At 32.2% G+C, this 18,355-nt stretch overlaps 2 protein-coding genes across 2 annotated transcripts; one reads left to right on the top strand and one right to left on the bottom strand.

The window, feature by feature from the left end:
* The first annotated feature begins 450 nt into the window (after positions 1-450).
* Positions 451-3,042, top strand: LOC132719642 (uncharacterized). Its single transcript, XM_060703442.1, has 2 exons — positions 451-1,442; positions 2,200-3,042. Exons 1-2 carry the CDS (start codon positions 1,088-1,090, stop codon positions 2,211-2,213), a joined length of 369 nt encoding a protein of 122 aa, XP_060559425.1. The 5' UTR covers positions 451-1,087; the 3' UTR covers positions 2,214-3,042.
* A 4,432-nt stretch (positions 3,043-7,474) lies between these two features.
* On the bottom strand, positions 7,475-10,339 carry LOC132719635 (uncharacterized). The gene is made up of 5 exons (XM_060703438.1): positions 10,189-10,339; positions 9,491-9,697; positions 8,930-9,170; positions 8,650-8,838; positions 7,475-8,421 (listed from the first exon to the last, which is right to left on the bottom strand). Exons 2-5 carry the CDS (start codon positions 9,659-9,661, stop codon positions 7,985-7,987), a joined length of 1,038 nt encoding a protein of 345 aa, XP_060559421.1. The 5' UTR covers positions 9,662-9,697; positions 10,189-10,339; the 3' UTR covers positions 7,475-7,984.
* Positions 10,340-18,355: the final 8,016 nt, after the last annotated feature.

Below are 18,355 nucleotides of genomic sequence, written 5' to 3'. Positions count from 1 at the left end.
CAAGATAGTTTTTTTATTTTTTCAAACCAAGAAAATAAACATAACTTTAACACGATACCTTTACAACATTACATTTTGATAAGATTAGAAAATGTTATAAATGCTTATTGAATGAATATGCACCATGTTTTAAAATGACTCAAGTACTTGTTGTTTCATTCCAAGGCGGCCACATTGTAAATGTGGTATTTTAAGTATTATCCGTTAAACGGCCATAATGAAGAATTTACTATTATCACGAAAATTGTATTTTTAAGTGTGTAAAAAAATAATCGAAAAGAGCATTTTTTCCGCACTTATTAACGACTGCATGGATATGTATAAAACATTTGAAAGTGCGCAATCCATTTAATTCTTTTGCTTGCTGTTGACAACTGTTCCTACCCAAGCGGCCAGTGCCGACTTTAATCGATGTTTGAGATGATTAAATCTGGAGACGTGGTGATTTTATTTAAATCTGGAGAAGTGGAGCTTTACTGTTTGAGAGAATTAAACCTGGAGTCGTGCTGCTTTAACGTTTAAGAGAACTAAACCTGGAGTCGTGCTGCTTTAACGTTTAAGAGAATTAAACCTGGAGTCGTGCTGCTTTAACGTTTAAGAGAATTAAACCTGGAGTCGTGCTGCTTTAATGTTTGAAAAAATGGAAGAGCGGACTGCTTTAACGTTTAAGAGAATGTTAATGAGCCTTGTTCTTTGTAAATCATTCAATCAATACTCGATGAACAAAACACCTAATTACTTACCCTTTTTAACGTATATATTTAAACTAAAGTCGCTTCAAATTTCAAAACTCTTAATTCACGGCATGTTAATAGAACAAATGCTAGGCTATGAAGCAGAAGGATTCACACGACCTGTTCTTGAAATAATACATAATCTAGACCTCATTTTTAAAGTTTGTTGATTAAGATTTAAATGATATGAACATGTATTATTTTTGAGTATGATACAATGACAATTATGTGAAAATTATTAAACAGAATTAAATAATTTAATTAGAAGAACAAAAATAAAGGGATAAAGGGAATTAACCTGAAATAGATTAAAGGATTTTTAAAATATAAAGTTCGGCAAGTGGCTATTTAAAATGCAGAAGTCACATTTTTCAGACCTGGATCGCTACTGGAACATAACACATTATCGCAGACCAAGTAAATTTGCGCCTCATAATATTCCATACAAAGGAGAATCCTTACTTGCCAGGCAGTTCGAATACTCAAATTTTCCATATACGTACGCTTACGATGTACCAAACGTAATAACATATCCTAGGTCACTGTACGGTAGAGGTTTTGGGATCCAGTCGGAATACGGTTACCGGCAACCATACGGACTCCGTTCGGAGTTGTTCGGCCACAGGTACCCGCCGTATCTGACAGACGACGAGTACGACTATTACCGAGAGCTGACATATCCTAGGTTTAGCAGATACCATAGCCCACGTAAGCCTACGTTAACATTTTATTTTATTAACATTTATAAGCTTTCATTTGGTGGAATTTCATTCATGAATGATTTGTATAAGTTTAATAGCACTTTTGAATTTTGTGTTATTAAACGAAACTTTATTTTACCGTGTACAATTTAACTCGCTTCATATCGAATTTTTGTACGTTCACAAGTACGTTATGCTCCAAAATTTTAACCTGGTGAATAAGCCAATAGCATTACGTGACTTCAATTCTAAGAATTCTACCCGGAAGAGATTTTAATAAGCTTAAAAGCTTTTAATTTCCTTCAAAATTTAGCTGAATGTTTAACCTAACTTAATATTTCAAACTATATTCACATGGGAAAATGTGCCGTTGGTAAGAGTGGAAAAATTATCTAAATTAAAAAGGTTATTCACATTGAATCAATATATATTAAAAGAATAAAATTCATTTTTGCATGTTCTGATTCGAAATTCTACTTTTATCAATATGAAAAATTTCTTTCTAATCAAGGGCTCACTTTCTTTTTCGTATGAATAAATCATAGTGTAAGTAATTTGTTTATCCATATACATGTATATACATTTCATTTAGATGCATCTATTTTCAGAGCGGATTTTGAAGCTTTCAATTTCCTATTATAGCTTTTTTACACATAAGTTACTTATCTTAACCTTTGTGTGTGTATTTTTTATCATTGTGTCGACATTTCCATCACTTAAGCAATCTCAATGCTTTGTTAACATGTATTTATATATACTTCCAGGGCACTATTATTGATTTCCGGTCAAATTGACTTCCGGTTTTGTGATGTTTTGGTATAAAGTATGTTCCTACTTCTATATATGAGGCAGCTCATCAACCTATGTACATATGCAATAATTAAGAAGACTTATCTACTATGACTCACACATCATAATGTTTGCACAAGGAGACCTACTGAGAACGAAATCATGAACGATATTCATTTAAGACACACATTATTTAAAGTGCTACTTCCCCTAACTGGTAAATATTAAATTGCATCGACTCGTATGAACTCCGAAGACGGCCTCACCTTCTTTAACAGTTAACATATTCAATATTTATTGTTTTGTCACGTGAGGATGTTTGTGTCTGTGACGTCATTAATTATGAAAATACCAATATGGCGGCATTCATACTTGATATTTAGGATATATTGACCCTTTTTGTCAGTTCTAGCCTATTAAAGCCTATTAAAAAACAATAATACATACAACAATAACTGTGATATGACCTTCACTTATGTGTTAATCCTAACATCCTCAGACTGAGTTAAATATACAGAATGTATAGCATATATAAGAATATGCGAGGGATATCGTAAAGAAATTTCTGACGTGCTTTAAAAGAAATTGGTCTATAATTTGTTTGTTTGAATTGGCTTTAAGTTACACCGACACAGTATAGGTCATATGGCGACGTTCCAGCTGAAGACCTCAGGTGCCCTTCCGTGCTTTATTTCAGGCACGATCGGGCAACTGAGAAGAACTACCGACGTTCTGTAAGTTGACTGGATAGCTTCCTCACATGGCGCCATAAATAATAATTGTTTTCGTATCAAGTGGCATAATACGAGGCAACAAACCACAAGTGGCGGCATGGCCGAGTGGTTAACGCTTCGGACTAGTAATCTAATGATCGCTAGCCGCATGGGTTCAAACCCTGACAGGGGCAAGTCGTTGTTTCCTTGAGCAAGAAACTTCACACTCATTGCTCAGTACTGGTTGGTTCCAGGAACGGATTCGAAAGTGTGTTTATAAGCTTATAGCTTCCTGCACAATCGAACTAAAATAAATTCTGTATAAACCAACAAACCACAAGACGTTATTATATATGTATATATATGTTTCTTTTTTGTTAAGTGTGAGATACATGATCCATTATTTTGTATCTATATATAGCAGATAATAAATTGTTCTAGAACAAAACATTGTTGATCATCATATAAATGTTCATACACAATCACTTTTATCTTTATAATTACATTTTTAATATGCTTTTCGTATGAAATATGATAAACGTTGAAATTCAGAATTATCATAAAGCTTTTGCATCAAGCATCACTTATCTATGAAGTGATATGCTAACGCTGTTTAGTAAAGAATATAAGTAAATTGTTACTTTTAAACTTGTTATTAGAGGTCTGTTTTTTTTTAAAAAAACTATTTTCCTTTTGGACTTTTTCTCTGTAATGCGTCGTTGATCATGAATAAAGGTAAAATCAAGTTTGTGTGTTAGACCCTTTTTAACGGCAATATTAACATTATGTTAGTTATTATGGTCAATGTATTTTGATGGTCCAGTGTGTGTTTATTTACAGTAGGTCTCTGAAAACCCCATATTTATATACAAGTATATGGACGACTTATTACATCATTTTCGAAACCTGTGAATGATATTTCTTGTAAGATATTTTTCTGATATAAATCATCAGACTTTTCTCTATTCCAGGAGAAATGACCGAATCTCTAATGTTTAAAATGTACAGATATATGTTGACAGACACAATTACCATTATATGCTTTAATAAATTTCTTCATGAAATATGATAAAATGTTTAGAATTATCTTGAAGTACTTTCATCAGTCATCACTTATCTGTGAAATGAGTGAAATGATATGTAGATGCTGTATTGCAATGAATATAAATATATTGTTACTTTTAAATTTGTCATTACATGTTTTTAGTCTATTACTTCCCCTTTGAACCTTTTAATTCTCTCTCTTATGCGCTGTTCGATCATTAATAAAGCGAAAATCAAGTTTGTGTGTTTAAGCGGCTATATTTCCACTATTTAAGTTATTAAGGTCGATGTATTTTAATGTACCAGCGTGTGTTTTTTTGCAGTCGTCAGCCGAATATTCCACATGCAATATACGAACGACTAATTCAGAATCAGTGGATAGTATTTCTTATATATTTCTGAGACGAATTTTCAGAAATGTTCTTTATTCAAGGAGAAAAACTTATTCTTTAACGTTTAGGGTGTAAATGGTGACATACAAAAGTACCGGTATGCTTTATTGTATGAACTATGATAACTACAATACAAGATGGCATTCTCATGAAACAACGACTCAAAATTATATACTGCTTCATTTCACCGTGTGACAGAATGATCATTATTGAATAATGTAATCCTGCACACAGAATTATTCTTCACATCAAAAATAAACAGACTGTCGTACCCACTTCACCTACCACATGGTCATTTCATATTCTTGTTAGGTTTTACGTCGCACCATCACAGTAGAAATCATATGGCGACTTTCCAGCTGTACTGGTGGAGAAAGACATCGGATTTCTTCCTTAGGGGATATTAATCAACCTGTGATTATTAGACGATATGTTTCATTTCTGAAATGCTTATTTGTCCCGATGTGGCAAAACATTTTATCTAAGGAAATTTCTGACATAACTTGTCATCAACTACTTTAAACTTTGATTAAATTATTGACACGCAAAGAAATGCATCCATTGTCTGACTTTAGGACTCATTCAGTCAATTGAATGATAATGTCTATGAATTTTATTGTCTGGTCTGGTCGACAAAGCTCTTTTAGATGATGAAACATGAAGCAGTTTGATATGTTGTTAGTTATAGTGACATAGTTTTAGTACCACAAGATGCAATTGTGTCTCTCTATTAGTATTGAAAATAACATACTGGTTCAGGCGGTGATAGGGGACATGAAAGATGTAATACCTTCCACTGCCCAGCAAAAATAGACGAAAAATCTTAATATTCGACCTTTCGCTATTTGTTTTGTTCTAATAAATTCTTTTAAATACATCTGAACCCCATCCCAACAGTTATTCTTTACCTAATGACTCTCGCAAAATGTTACCAATGCATAGTTTTGAATTTATCTTGGTCAAACTTGGCCTTTATTAGAGAAAATGATATATACAATTTCTGGTTTTATGAGTTCAAGCTTGACTGCCATATGATAACCAGGTGACCTACAGCACACATTCACACAATAAAATTCGAAAATATGATCCAAATTTTTTATAATTACCATTTTTGAAATAAGAGTTACCAAATCGAATAAGTATTAATAAATAATTTCCGATTCGATATCGACAAGCATTTATTAAAATCGATACAAAATCGGGTAACATGTCAGCGTTTTAATTTTGCGTCAAATCGCAAGTCATTAATCTATCCCTTAATTATCTAAAAAAAACATCGACTTGTTTTGTATATGTATTAATCTATCAATTCATTTTTCTCTTCCTTGTAACTTTTTAAGATAGTGGGACAATACAATACAATACAATACCCGTGGTTTACATAAAATATAATATCTCAATATTATAATCTCAATACTATAAAGATAGATATAAGTAAATATAGAATAGATAAAAAGAATTAATGCTAAAAAGTTTTAACCAAAATGAATTCAGTGTAATTGTTTCATTTCTTCACCCAACGCATAATAAAGATATTTAAACCATTTGAAAAAAGTGGGGAAAACCCCACAACAATTGAATAAACTAACGTCAAATATATTTTACATGCGATTTAAAAACATATTGTAGATAATTTGACAGTTGTTATTCAAATATTGTTATTTGAAACCACTTGTAAATTGGCCGCACTATCATAAAGTACATTTATTACAAAATATCAATACAAGTAACAAGTGTTTTCCAATGGGAAACATTTTAGCCAAGCCTTAATTGCCCACACATAGTTAAAATAAGGCATTACAAAATTGTTTGGCAAATGGACATGACTTATCTTTTCACAAAATTAGTAAATCTGATACCTGAACAGAATATTGCGTCAGTATTTGTCATAAACACATGCTTCAATTAACTTATTTGTTATTGAATTTCAGAAATATTTTATTAAGATAGAACACCCCTAATGGGCACTATAAAGAACTGTAAAATTGATATCATTGGGCAATTATATGCCTTAAATGTCACCTGTATGCAAAATTTAAACAAAATTTACCGTGTGGTTTATGAGTTAAAGACATTTTTCTGAACTAAAACTTTGCCATTAGAAGGGCTTTTTTCAGAAATGAGGTAACTCTAAATAATCTATCATATCATCATTATGAAAAATGTTTTCCTATTGCTCACTGTTAAGAAACAAATAATGACATTTAGGTAACAAATTTAACAAGTAAAATGTGTATAAAAATGTAACTCTACCCGCCCACTTTTAACACTTATTTGACCATTTCCCTATGTTAAAAGCCTTATTTAAAATATTCCTAAAAATTTCCACAATGCGGGGCTGTTTTCAAAGTTTGCCTTAATTTTCTGAAATGTATATGGGTTGGTCTTGCAAAATATAAAATACTTTTACCATATAGTTTTTATTTTATTAAACTTTGAAAATATCTGGTATCATATTTGCTATTAAATTTGGCATTAGTTAGTAAATAAATACCTACAATAATTATAAAATTAAAATGAAACACTTTTTTCTTCCATTAGCGATCTGAGAGATTAATAAAAAATGTTAAAAAGAAAAAAAAGAAAGAAAAAAAAGTTGCCCCTTCTGGGGTTTGAACCCACGATCAGTTTCAATACGCTTTACAGTGGTGATTCTAGTCTATTTGAATACTCTTCAAAGTGGAGATAGTGCATTAGGGGTGTGCTACTTTAAATATACCTTTCAAAGCTCAGCTATTGTCATGTGCAGATGCTGAAGCCGGAGTTACGGGGTCTGGACGATAGGTTGTCGTTACCTCTACCGTCCATAAATTGGCTCAATCAATCCTATTCTGCAATTATTTAACTTAAACCGTTTCTGGCCCTTTTAATGTTTCCACTTCTTTGTCTGTACTCTGTGGAGGATATAACCACGTACTTACAACCAGAGATTCCGAGGTCTTTTATTTATCTTTTCCACTTTGGACATGTTGTCTGCTTTATAAACTCGAAAGATTTTCAGGGTATTTAAGTTTGCATTTAGTCTATTTTTTGTATGAATGAATTGCATTTTAACTTATGTAAAAATAATTCCTTTTCAATCATGGTAGCAAAATCAATGATACAATTTTACAATTTATTTTTTCATATTTATTAGTTACATTTAAATTTACCCGCATAAAATACAACTGGCATATAAAAACTGGTATCTAGAGTAAATGTCGTAGTTTAAATCAAGTTTTGAAATAGCACAATAAACGTGATTAAATGACTTAACCTAGTAAAATGATTTATAATCGTAGTCAAGCAAATATACATGTACAGTTATGCTAAGAGAATATAGCATTATCATTAAATGAATGAAAAGAAGGGAAAACTGATTTCTAAGTAATCAATTCAGCACTGAGGTATAATGTTCTAAAAAGTATTTGAAACTGAACTTTAAATAAAAGTCACGCACAAGCAGAGAACATACATAAAATATGTTTTTGATTGTATTGGTTTATGTTTTTCAATAAATAATAATAAAAACACGCTTATAATAAGATTACCCTTAATTTGCGTTGCATAAATTGTCTATTTCAGATGTATTTTTCTTCATTGTGTCACATATAATTTTCTTGGATTTGTCGTCACACATATTTCTCCGCCCGTTCATCCTCCTCTTTAGAATTGTTTTTCTCGCCTGCTTCTCTTTCCTCGATTTTGTCTTTTGGATTAGATTTCATATAGTTTATAGGATTGCCAACGTAGTTATCTGCGCCAACCTTTTCGCTGACTTCTTGTAACCGCCTGGTATTGTCCATAACGAGCGAATACAGAGCACATAATAGTGCATTCGTGTCGGGAGGGTTATCATCCGTTTTCTGGAGGGTTTCACATACGTGTTTCTCAATATTTTCAAACGTCTCACTTACATCACTTGTACTGGATCTGAGAGACAAAACAGACCTGCCAAGTTGGAGTGCCCCTAGTGATGAACTCGTATCTGATAGATCATCCGTTCTTCTTTTTTCTGGTAAGTCGTAGAGTTTCATAAATGTTTCTTGTTTAAGACTTTGTATCGAGTCTGAAAAAAGATTTCAGTAGATCTATATATTACAATAAATGAAATAATACAATACTACTTCTTCTTGATTAACAAATGTTATGAATATATATATTTTTTAAAATCAGATAAAATACTTTGTAAAATACTGCCTATTCTATATATATAGTTGATGAAAGAAAATATCATGTGACCAAAGTTGTATCTATAATAAAACTAACAACAAACTAGAAAACGATGACAACTTACTTATTGCAATTTGATTGTCAAGTCTTTTTAAAATGTTTATAAATTTTGGCACGTCATTTTCGTGTGTACTCAGCCAATTCAAAATGATTGAGCAACAGGCTTTCTCATCCAAAGTTTCTTCAGTTGGAATGCTCTGCTTTTCAATTCGTTGTCCAAGTACGTTTGCAAATGCTTGTATGGTCATAGAACCTGAAAGTTAAGAACATCATCTTATAGTTTTATCGCAAATCTAAAGCATTTATAACATCACTTTTAAACTAAACCATAAATATTTTCTTACCAAATTTATAAACTATGAGTCTAATTCCACGCTTAGCTCGACTACCAAGATGTTCAAAACCTTCTTTTACGGTCTCATTTGCTTTGAAACCCTCAAATGCTTCTTCGATTGATGAGAAGTCGTCTTTCTCCGTTGGTATTTCAACCATTTCTTTCAATTCTTCTATCATTTGTGTTTTGACACTTGCTGATCTATTTTCTTGCAATTGTTCCACCATCGAATGTATCTTGTGTAGGTATTTCTACAAGGTAATAGTACAAGGAGCGTGACTTTTGATATCAAATTTAATTGTAAAATCTTCCCCACATAATAACGTTTGAAAAAATGCGGTTATTTTGTCTACAAATAATTCTTCCAAAATGCTAAAACTATCTGGCAAATGGTTTGTATTATTAACTATTTATTAAAGCTATAAAACTTTATTTTTCTTTTAATTGCATTTTGTCTCTACATTTAAACTGTTCCGTTTGACGTTTTCTTTATCACACATTTTTGACCGGTGGCTTTGGATACCATTATTTTATAAACTGAATTACTTAAACGTAATTAAAATTGACTTACATCGTTCTTATTGAGTTTGTTTTCTGATACCGTAAGCATATGTATCATTTTATCATTGGCAGATTTTATCATATCGAATAGTTTTTTGATCATCGGAATCGGGTCTTCCCTATCAATATCATATTGGAATATTGTATTCCCATCCCCAAGTTGGATACTGCAGTCCGTCATGATGGCATGAAGTTTTTGTCGTTGTTCTTGGCGTTTCTATTCAAGAAAAATGAAAATATCAGCAATATTCATTTGTAATGTCCCGAAAGCTCAATACAAACATTAGTTATGGTCTTCCAGAAAATGTTCATAAACTGTTGAGGATTTTAACTTTGAAATTGGTGGCTTTCATCAACTTTAAATGAATAAAGTGCTACTGGTATGTATAAATGTGAACTGAAGTTGAAGAAAGAGATAGCATATTTGCTAAAGCTCTAGAAAGCGATAATGTTCCATAACATGAAAACATGAATTAACAGTCATTGGTTCAAGTTAATCTTTCGGTATACCAAATAAAATTGCGGACAACGACTCCCTACTGAGGAATAATTATTGCAAATATTATTGAACTATCAACTCATTCAAATAATAAATAAAATAAAAGAATAAAAAGAAATACATGAATGATTTCTTATACTATTAAAATATTTTTAAATATAACAATTTTGATCAATATTAGACAAAATATAGAATATCATTCTTATTACTTCGTTTTCACGGTGAAACTGCCTTTAAGATCCTCATTTTCCTTTTCGAGGAAAGCAACTCTGGTACTCAATCAGTATTTTTTTTCTTTACATCCTTATACGCCCTTCCACTTAATCTATTGAAAAATCCTGCCTTATCGAACTCTGTGCCTTTTGGGTTGCCAGTCTTTTCTTCCTTCGTGTAGCTCTTTCAAATGTTGTATCTAATTCATCCCATTCTTCGTCTTCTTCTTCTGCTGAAGAGAATGCTGAATTGAGAGCCATGGCCCTGCAAAGTATTGTCGGGACCTTACTTATTTAACAAAATTTTAAACTACACTATATATTTGGTGCACTTTTGTGTAAGAATGTTGTTAAATATAACGTTTTAGTTCAAACGATGACGATTTAATACTTCTTAATGCATGGACACCCGAGACGAAATAAGATATGTTCAAACTGATTTTTTTTGTTACGAATAATAATAGAGGGATTGGCATTTTTTCAATCCTAAATCTTTTGGAAACCCACCTATATCTTTCCAATATTTTAATGTCACCTTTTATATATGGTATCGAAACTGCTGTAAAGTATGGTTGTGTTAGTATTGTAATGTATACATACATTTTACAGATACCATCTCATATAAATCAAATAAGATAGAATGCTTATAAGTTTTCCATTAATGGTCTACTATCGTAAATCGTAGCCAATCGTAAATCTATAATGTTTAGATGACAAAGTTTTAGATACTTGTTACCAGAAGAAAGTAGTGCTTCATGTGACATAATTTATCATGAAAGTAGCGAAATGTAAACAAAGTTGTTTTTTTTCCAGATATACAATATACAGGTACAGATATGCAAAATATAAAAATAAAAAAAACAACAAATTAATAATAATATAGAAAAAAGGAAAAGAATAAAGTAAATAAGTATAATAATGAAATATAAATAAAAAAATGACATAAGAAACAGATGGCTGTGGTAATGGGCCAATGGGTATCATTTTTAAACTATAAAAAACACCAAAGATAAGAAATGTTTGAGAAATCAAAATAAAAACATTTCTGGTGTATACTTTGCCTTTAATATTTTATATTTGTGTTTAAAACAAGTTTCTGTTGAAAACTTTATGTGCCTTACATTATTTACTTTAAACGGGAAGTAATATAAACTATGCGAAGTATAATAATCTGACTAGTATTTTTTTGTGTTAGCAAGGCGTATCTTGTGCTTTGTTAGCACGTTTAATATCTCAGATGGTATTTGTAATTTAGAAGCAAGAAAGGCGGCTACATCGTTTAGAAATTAGTATTGCTTGTTTTTCATATTGCTATGAAAGTTTTAATAAGCAGTACCAATGTATAAAAACAGACACAGATTTGTTCAAAAAAAGTAACAGAAAATTATCTACCTTTAACAAACTCCTTAAGACTACTAGTATCAAATACAAATAATAACAGAGATTTTATCAATGATACGATAAAGATTTAATCTTAAGTATGTGTTATTGAAATATTTAGAGCTGATATTTAGATATATTTAGTGTCTTTTCTTCTGTTGTCATAGTACATACACCTGATGCTGGTCTGTAAAAATGATACTTATTGGTCCGGCATTTGATGGGTGAAAACACAGATATTGCGCTGCCATTGTTATAATATAGCCAGGACTAAGTTTCACCAACAAACAGTTAATGTTGTCTCCGATGTACCTTTCAGTGGAGAGCAATTTTCAAACTTTTAAATAGTCTTTGATATGGAAATTTCAAAGATTATACGCAATTCTCCAAACAAATCCCGTGAACTTGACCCCATTCAAACATGACTGATGAAACATTGTTTAAATGAACTTTTACATAAACCAAAATCAAAAACCTTCCTTTGGAAGGCCTTGTACACCCACTTTTAAAAGTTTAGAGTCAGCCCTTTAATAAAAATCAGGGTTTATAAGAGGTTAGAAAAACTCCCGGCTGTATTTTATTTCCCGTTTGTCCCCAAAATTCTCGAGAAATTTCGTTTCCCCAATTAAACAATCTACAAAAAACTTCTTATATGCATTTTTTAAAAGATCTGCTCTATTTGTTAAAAAAAATTTTCTGTTTCTGACAAAAAGGAAGCTCTTGCTAAAATTTTGACTTATCTTTTTTGATAAATCGCATTGAACCCCCCTTTGCCGATCGAAAACCTTGGGAAGAAAGGCAATTTTTTAAATTTGATAAAATGTATCTGTGTGAGTAATAAAGTCTCGTAAGGTACTGCCAAAAATGTACGTACGACATTTCCTGTGCCACAAGGGTCCGTTCTTGGCACGAAGAATTTCATCATGTACACCAAACCTGTGGGAGCGATCTGTCAGAAACATAAAGTTCAACATCCTTTCTAAGCTGACGATTCGCAATTGTACATGGCATTTAAACCATTAGAAACCATTTCACACAATGAGAACCTGCGACGAATTGAAGCATGCCTGAATGACATAATTTTATGGATGAATAATAACTTTCTTAAACGCATTGCAGACAAACAAAGAGGTGATTGTCTTTGTACTAAAACGAAGTGATGTTGAATATCTTACTGTAAGAGCAGGTGATTCTGTAATAAAACCATCAACTACAGTTAGAAACCTTGGTGCCGTACTGGACTCTTATTTAGAATTGGAACACCATGTGAACTCAGTTTCTGGTTCATGCTTCATGAAAATTCGACAAATAGGTCAAATTCCGAAATACCTGACTGTTGATTCAACCTGAACCCTGATAAACTCGTTAGTGACAAATGTAATTCATTGCTATATGGATCTCTTAAGTACGTTCTCAACAAGCTCCAAAATGTTCAAAATAAGGCTGCTCGTGTTATTACCACGACACCCAACCCTTGTGTTAAAGGAACTACATTAGCTTCCTGTGCACATCAGAGTCGAGTACAAACTTGTTTCGTGTGTTAAAGGCGCTTCACGGACTGGCACCTACCTACATATGAAACATGCTAGACATGTTTACCCAATTCAGACAACTTAGGTCCCAGAATGATTGTATAACACTGGTTGTACCGCGTAGTAGGACTGTGACTTATGGTGTTTATGCGTTAATGACACCAGCCTCTAAACTCTGGAATTTCCTACCTAGAACAATTAAAAGCTGTCGAAGTCTACCAGTGTTTGAGAGAACACTTAAAACTCACTTATTTCAGAGTTTTATTTGGACTGATTATATTTGTACCAGTGCCGCTTTTTAACAAAGTCTTAGCTGTAGTTTATTTTTTATGTGGATCTTTTAACTTTTTAAACTACATTTGATTTAAATGTGTGACTTGAGCAATATTGATGCTTTAGTTTTTTTAAATAGTGTATCATTTAATTTGTTTTCTGTACAGTACTTTTGTACGTGTTAATGTGCATGAAAAAGTGCTTAAGAAATTTGGTATATAATATATAAAAATAAAAGTTACCATATGACTTCGAAAAGGTTCGTAACTTTAATAGACGATACTTTGAGCACTATGCAAATTTTGACAGTTCAATGCTCACCTACTATCATTCTATACTGATATTGTATATTGTTACAGATTTCAATATCATGATTTAGTATATACAGTTGTTTAGGCAGTAGCGGATAACTAAGGAGATCGACGCTGCTTATGTCTTTAATAATAATAATGAGAAAATCAAATCAGTACCTTTCAGTAGTCAAAATACTTACCTTTTAAAACAATTTTATTTTTCAGCTATAAAATTAACTTTACATGTTGTATTCTTTGTTTATGTTCGGCATGTAATTCAATTAGTACCGGATAGCTTTGGGGAGTGTGGGATAGGTAGGTGATGGTCAATGAGGGGACATCTTAAAACGTTCTAAATTTAGTATTTATAAAGTACATATCACAGGAACATGTTCTGGAGTTATTTGAATGAAAAATGTTACATTTGGTGTTTTTTTTTGTTTGTTTGTTTCATTTTACGCCTTTTCCCAACAGTATTTCAGTCATATAGGCGGGTAATTTCCGAACCATCGTTCCTGGAGAGTTACATCAGTACTAGACTACATTCAGTGGTAATCTTTCAAACTTCTCAACATGTAAACCGAAGATATATATTTTATGACACATGATATCATTTTACAAAAATGTTTATTCAGATCAATGATAATCATTTCCACTTAAAACAAATCACAGAGAAATCAAATAGAATCATATCACATTAGTATAATTATCAGTTCGTCCATAACACTTCATTCTGACATATTGTAAAGTGTGTCAGATAACATATGAACATTTTCATACAAATTATTAACAATAAATGTATAAAAACAAGTTATAACAAAGCCGCCGACTTTTTCATTTGAAGCTGGCCATGGTGGAAAACTGGGAACTGGTGCACCTGTTGCAGTGGCAAAGATTTATCCACCACTGTCAAGCACATTGCGAAAGCAACTTGCTAAAATCTTTGGTACATGGTCAAAAGGTAGCAATATAATATCAGACAGCGATATCGGACAGCGTTTATCTGTAACCAAATTGTATAAATGTTTGTCAAATGATGTTAATTCTGGCATCCACACTAGACAGGCATCTATGTCTGAAATATTAGTATATTCCCTGCAATAATTAATCTAGTCTTTGTTTCAGTGAGAGGAGGCCTTATCTTGAAAGCATGACAGTTTTTGTTTGTTTGTTTTGGGTTTTGCGTCACATCGACACAGTATAGGTCATATCGCGACGTTCCAGCTTTACTGGTGGAGCAAGACCTCAGATGCCCTTCCGTGCATTATTTCAGGCACGAACGGGCACATGAGTAGAACCACCGACGTTCCGTAGGCTAGCTGGATAGCTTCCTCACATGAAAGAATCCAAAGTCCCTGTCGGGATTCGAATCCACAGCGGTGAGGAGCAAGTGATTTGAAGTCAACGACCTTAACCACTCGGCCACGGACGCCCCTTAAAAGTATGACAGAATTTTCTAAAGTTATAATTGCCTGGTTACTGTCATGGATAATGGAACTAGTTGATGGCACTGGTTCAGTTGTTGATACCTAAAAGAACAAATAAAATAAGTAAAATGTATGTAGAACGTTCTGTAAAAATTAACTTCAATATGACATTCTAAGACTTTTCTGTTCTGTAGAGATTAATTTATGAAATACTTTAAACAGCTGTAATATGAATGATTAATTTCTCATATGTTTTAAACAACTGTAACATGAAAGTTTAATTTCTCATTTATTTTAAACAGCTAAAATTTTCATATTTATTAATATTAGTTATTTCCTATATATATGTATCAATAAGAATATATAACATTTTAAATAATGTACATACTTTCTAAAATTTACATAAAGGATATAAATTCATGCACTTATGATACAAAGCTATCCCTGATTTGTCACCTTAAAATTTTCTATATATATAAAACTACTGCTTAAAGATTTAACATAAACATACACTCATGACAATAGTATGGTTCTTCCTGTTCTTCTGGTACTTTGATTGAGCTACAATGAGAATGAACCCATGATCACACTCTACTCACAGACGTCCCAGAGCTAGTGATTCCTCATCATTCCAATATACTTTACAAATCATACATTGTGCACTCTCTTCATCAGTATATTCATTTCTCAAAGTCTTCCTTTTCATTTTAGTCTGTCTGGCTGATTTTTTTCCTTTGCTAAAAACATAAGCACTTGTCTTGGCATGTTTTCGTCCAACTTGTGCTGCTTTTCTTTATCTTGGATATACTTTCGTTTAGGTTTTTCCTCTCTTTCACTGAACTTTTTTTTATTTAACTAAGTTCTCTTAGTTACATTTTTCTCATTGACTCTGTTGATGTTAGGTTGTCAGGTAATGTATCTGTCTGTGATTTTCTCTTTACTTTTGTTGTTTTATCTTGGGGATACACCAAAGATTCACTGAGTGCTGTGGAAACTGAAGCTTCCGTAGAATTGCTGCTGTCACATGATCCAGTTGCTGCTAACCCATGTACTGAAGCTGCTTCAGCCAATAGTTCAAGTGATGAAACATTATCATTTCTGTCAGTATCCAGATATTGACTTTCAGTAAAGGTTGATGTAGATTCTTTAGACTTCCCAGTTGTAGTCATCACCAATCGCTTAAATACATCAAAACAAGGTGAATTACGTTCTATATCATAACCATCCTCAAAACCTTTGATGTACTTCTGTTTAACATGAGTTGTGAGTGCACTGTCAAGAGCCTTGAGTGCTCAAACTGCACCATTGTCCTGAGGAAAAAAATAGGATTGGGACACTCGTTTGCCATATTTTCTTCAGGTTTTGGTTGTGAACCACTGTAAGTTATTCCAGGTTTCAACATCTCCTTTGTTATCACTGTCCCATCTACTGTATAGATCCTTTAAGCTTTGAAAGCATTTATTACTGTTAAGGGTTTATAGAATAATAGAAAAGCATCTTTAAGTTTCGCTGCAAAGTTTTCTTTTCCTATCAGATTTCCTGGATTTGCATGGTTATGCTGCCGTACCATGCCATCTCTGCTTAAGAGGTCTAAATTCATTTTTATCTAGAGGCTGCATCAGATGAGTAGCATTTGGTACTAATCTATATAGCTATATCCCAATACCTTTAGCATATTCAAACACTGACATGCTTAAATGGCTACTTACACTGTCTACAAGTAGTATCACTGGTCTTATCTTGACAACATGGTTGTTGAAATGTTCAAGAAAATGTTTAAAGTTGATGCATCCATCCAACCTTTCTTAGTGTAGGCTATTCCACAGCCTTCTACTGACCCTGTTAGTGGATTTTAGCCCCTGGGCTTTGGCTCTTGGTATATCAGAAAACGTGGAAGGAAGCATAACTCCATCAACTGCAGCGCAATACATCACTGTAAAGCGCTGTTTACTTTGACCAAACACATGGGGAATTTGAGAACTGCCAGCACCTGTGATTTTTGAACCAATTACACGCCCTGCTTCCCAAGGAAAATCCACTCTTATCTGCATTATAGATCCTGGAGGGTTTTTCAAGCATATCTCTAGATTTGAGGAAGTTTCTGAAGTGATTGTACCATTTATCAGTTTGATCTTTGGTTAATTTAGCTCTGCTGCTTTCAAAAGGTGTCTCTTTCCGAAGTTGAACTATGTGTTTATTTCTTTCAAGAAAGGCATAATACCAGTCGTATCCGGGTCTCCCACCTGTAAATGGAGTTTCTCTCATCTCCTTCTCTTGTACGAAATTAAGATTTTCATATGGTTTAAGTCCCATACCTCTTTCTGCCATTTCCTTAAAGCCAGCTTGCCATAGCCTCTTCTTCAGATTTATTGAAAACTGGATTAGGTCCCTTTCTTTTATCTACATCTATTACCTGACCATCGTCTACATAAAAAAATATATGACAAGTAATACTGCTCTGCAGCTTTTTTTTTATAGATACCTTTTCCGTTCCTATCGTGAGGAATGCCCTTGAAGGTTTTCCAGGCGAAGAGTATTTCTTCTTTATACCTCTGGCTCTTTTCACACATGGACTTTCAGTTGATGTTATCTTCTTACGGGGTTTACCCATTATTGGATTTCTAAGATGAAAAAAAAAAAATAAAAAAAAAAATAAAAATTTATGTTATAAAACTATTGGTTGTATAATCATAGCTTTTTTTATTTATAATTAACTATAGTTATGGCCCAACTATTACATGTAGCACTTGAGTTGTTGATATTTATTTATTTATACATTTATTTATTTACTTGTAATAACTTTATTTATTCAAAGATAAATTATTCTTTTATTTATTTATTCATTTACTTGTAAACAATTTATTTTGTAATATCACATTATACAAGGAATGATAATTACAATCATGGAGCTAAATATATAGTTACCTGAAGAATATTTTGCGTCTGTTGCTTTTAGCAATTAATAAAGTTATATTGATTTATTATTTTGTGTGAAAATTGAAAAACTACTTGTTTACATTATGATAGTTACTATTATGAAATGTTTTTACATTCACTTCTTTTTTCAGGTGATAAGCATGTAACATTCTCGAAAACCATTATTTATACATTATATAACCCATGTTTGCACTTTCTTAAGAAAGAACAACTTTTTTAGGCATAAGGCATTCCATGATTACGTAATTCACAGATTTCTTATAGACACTTTAGTTGTTACTTTTTGTAATTTTACTTTTTTAAATCAATTTTCCTTAAAATC

The sequence above is a fragment of the Ruditapes philippinarum genome, unplaced genomic scaffold (assembly GCF_026571515.1).
Source record: "Ruditapes philippinarum isolate M1 unplaced genomic scaffold, ASM2657151v2 ctg3707_1_1_1_1, whole genome shotgun sequence".
Lineage (NCBI taxonomy): Eukaryota > Metazoa > Mollusca > Bivalvia > Venerida > Veneridae > Ruditapes > Ruditapes philippinarum.
This window is presented reverse-complemented; position numbering and strand designations above follow the sequence as displayed.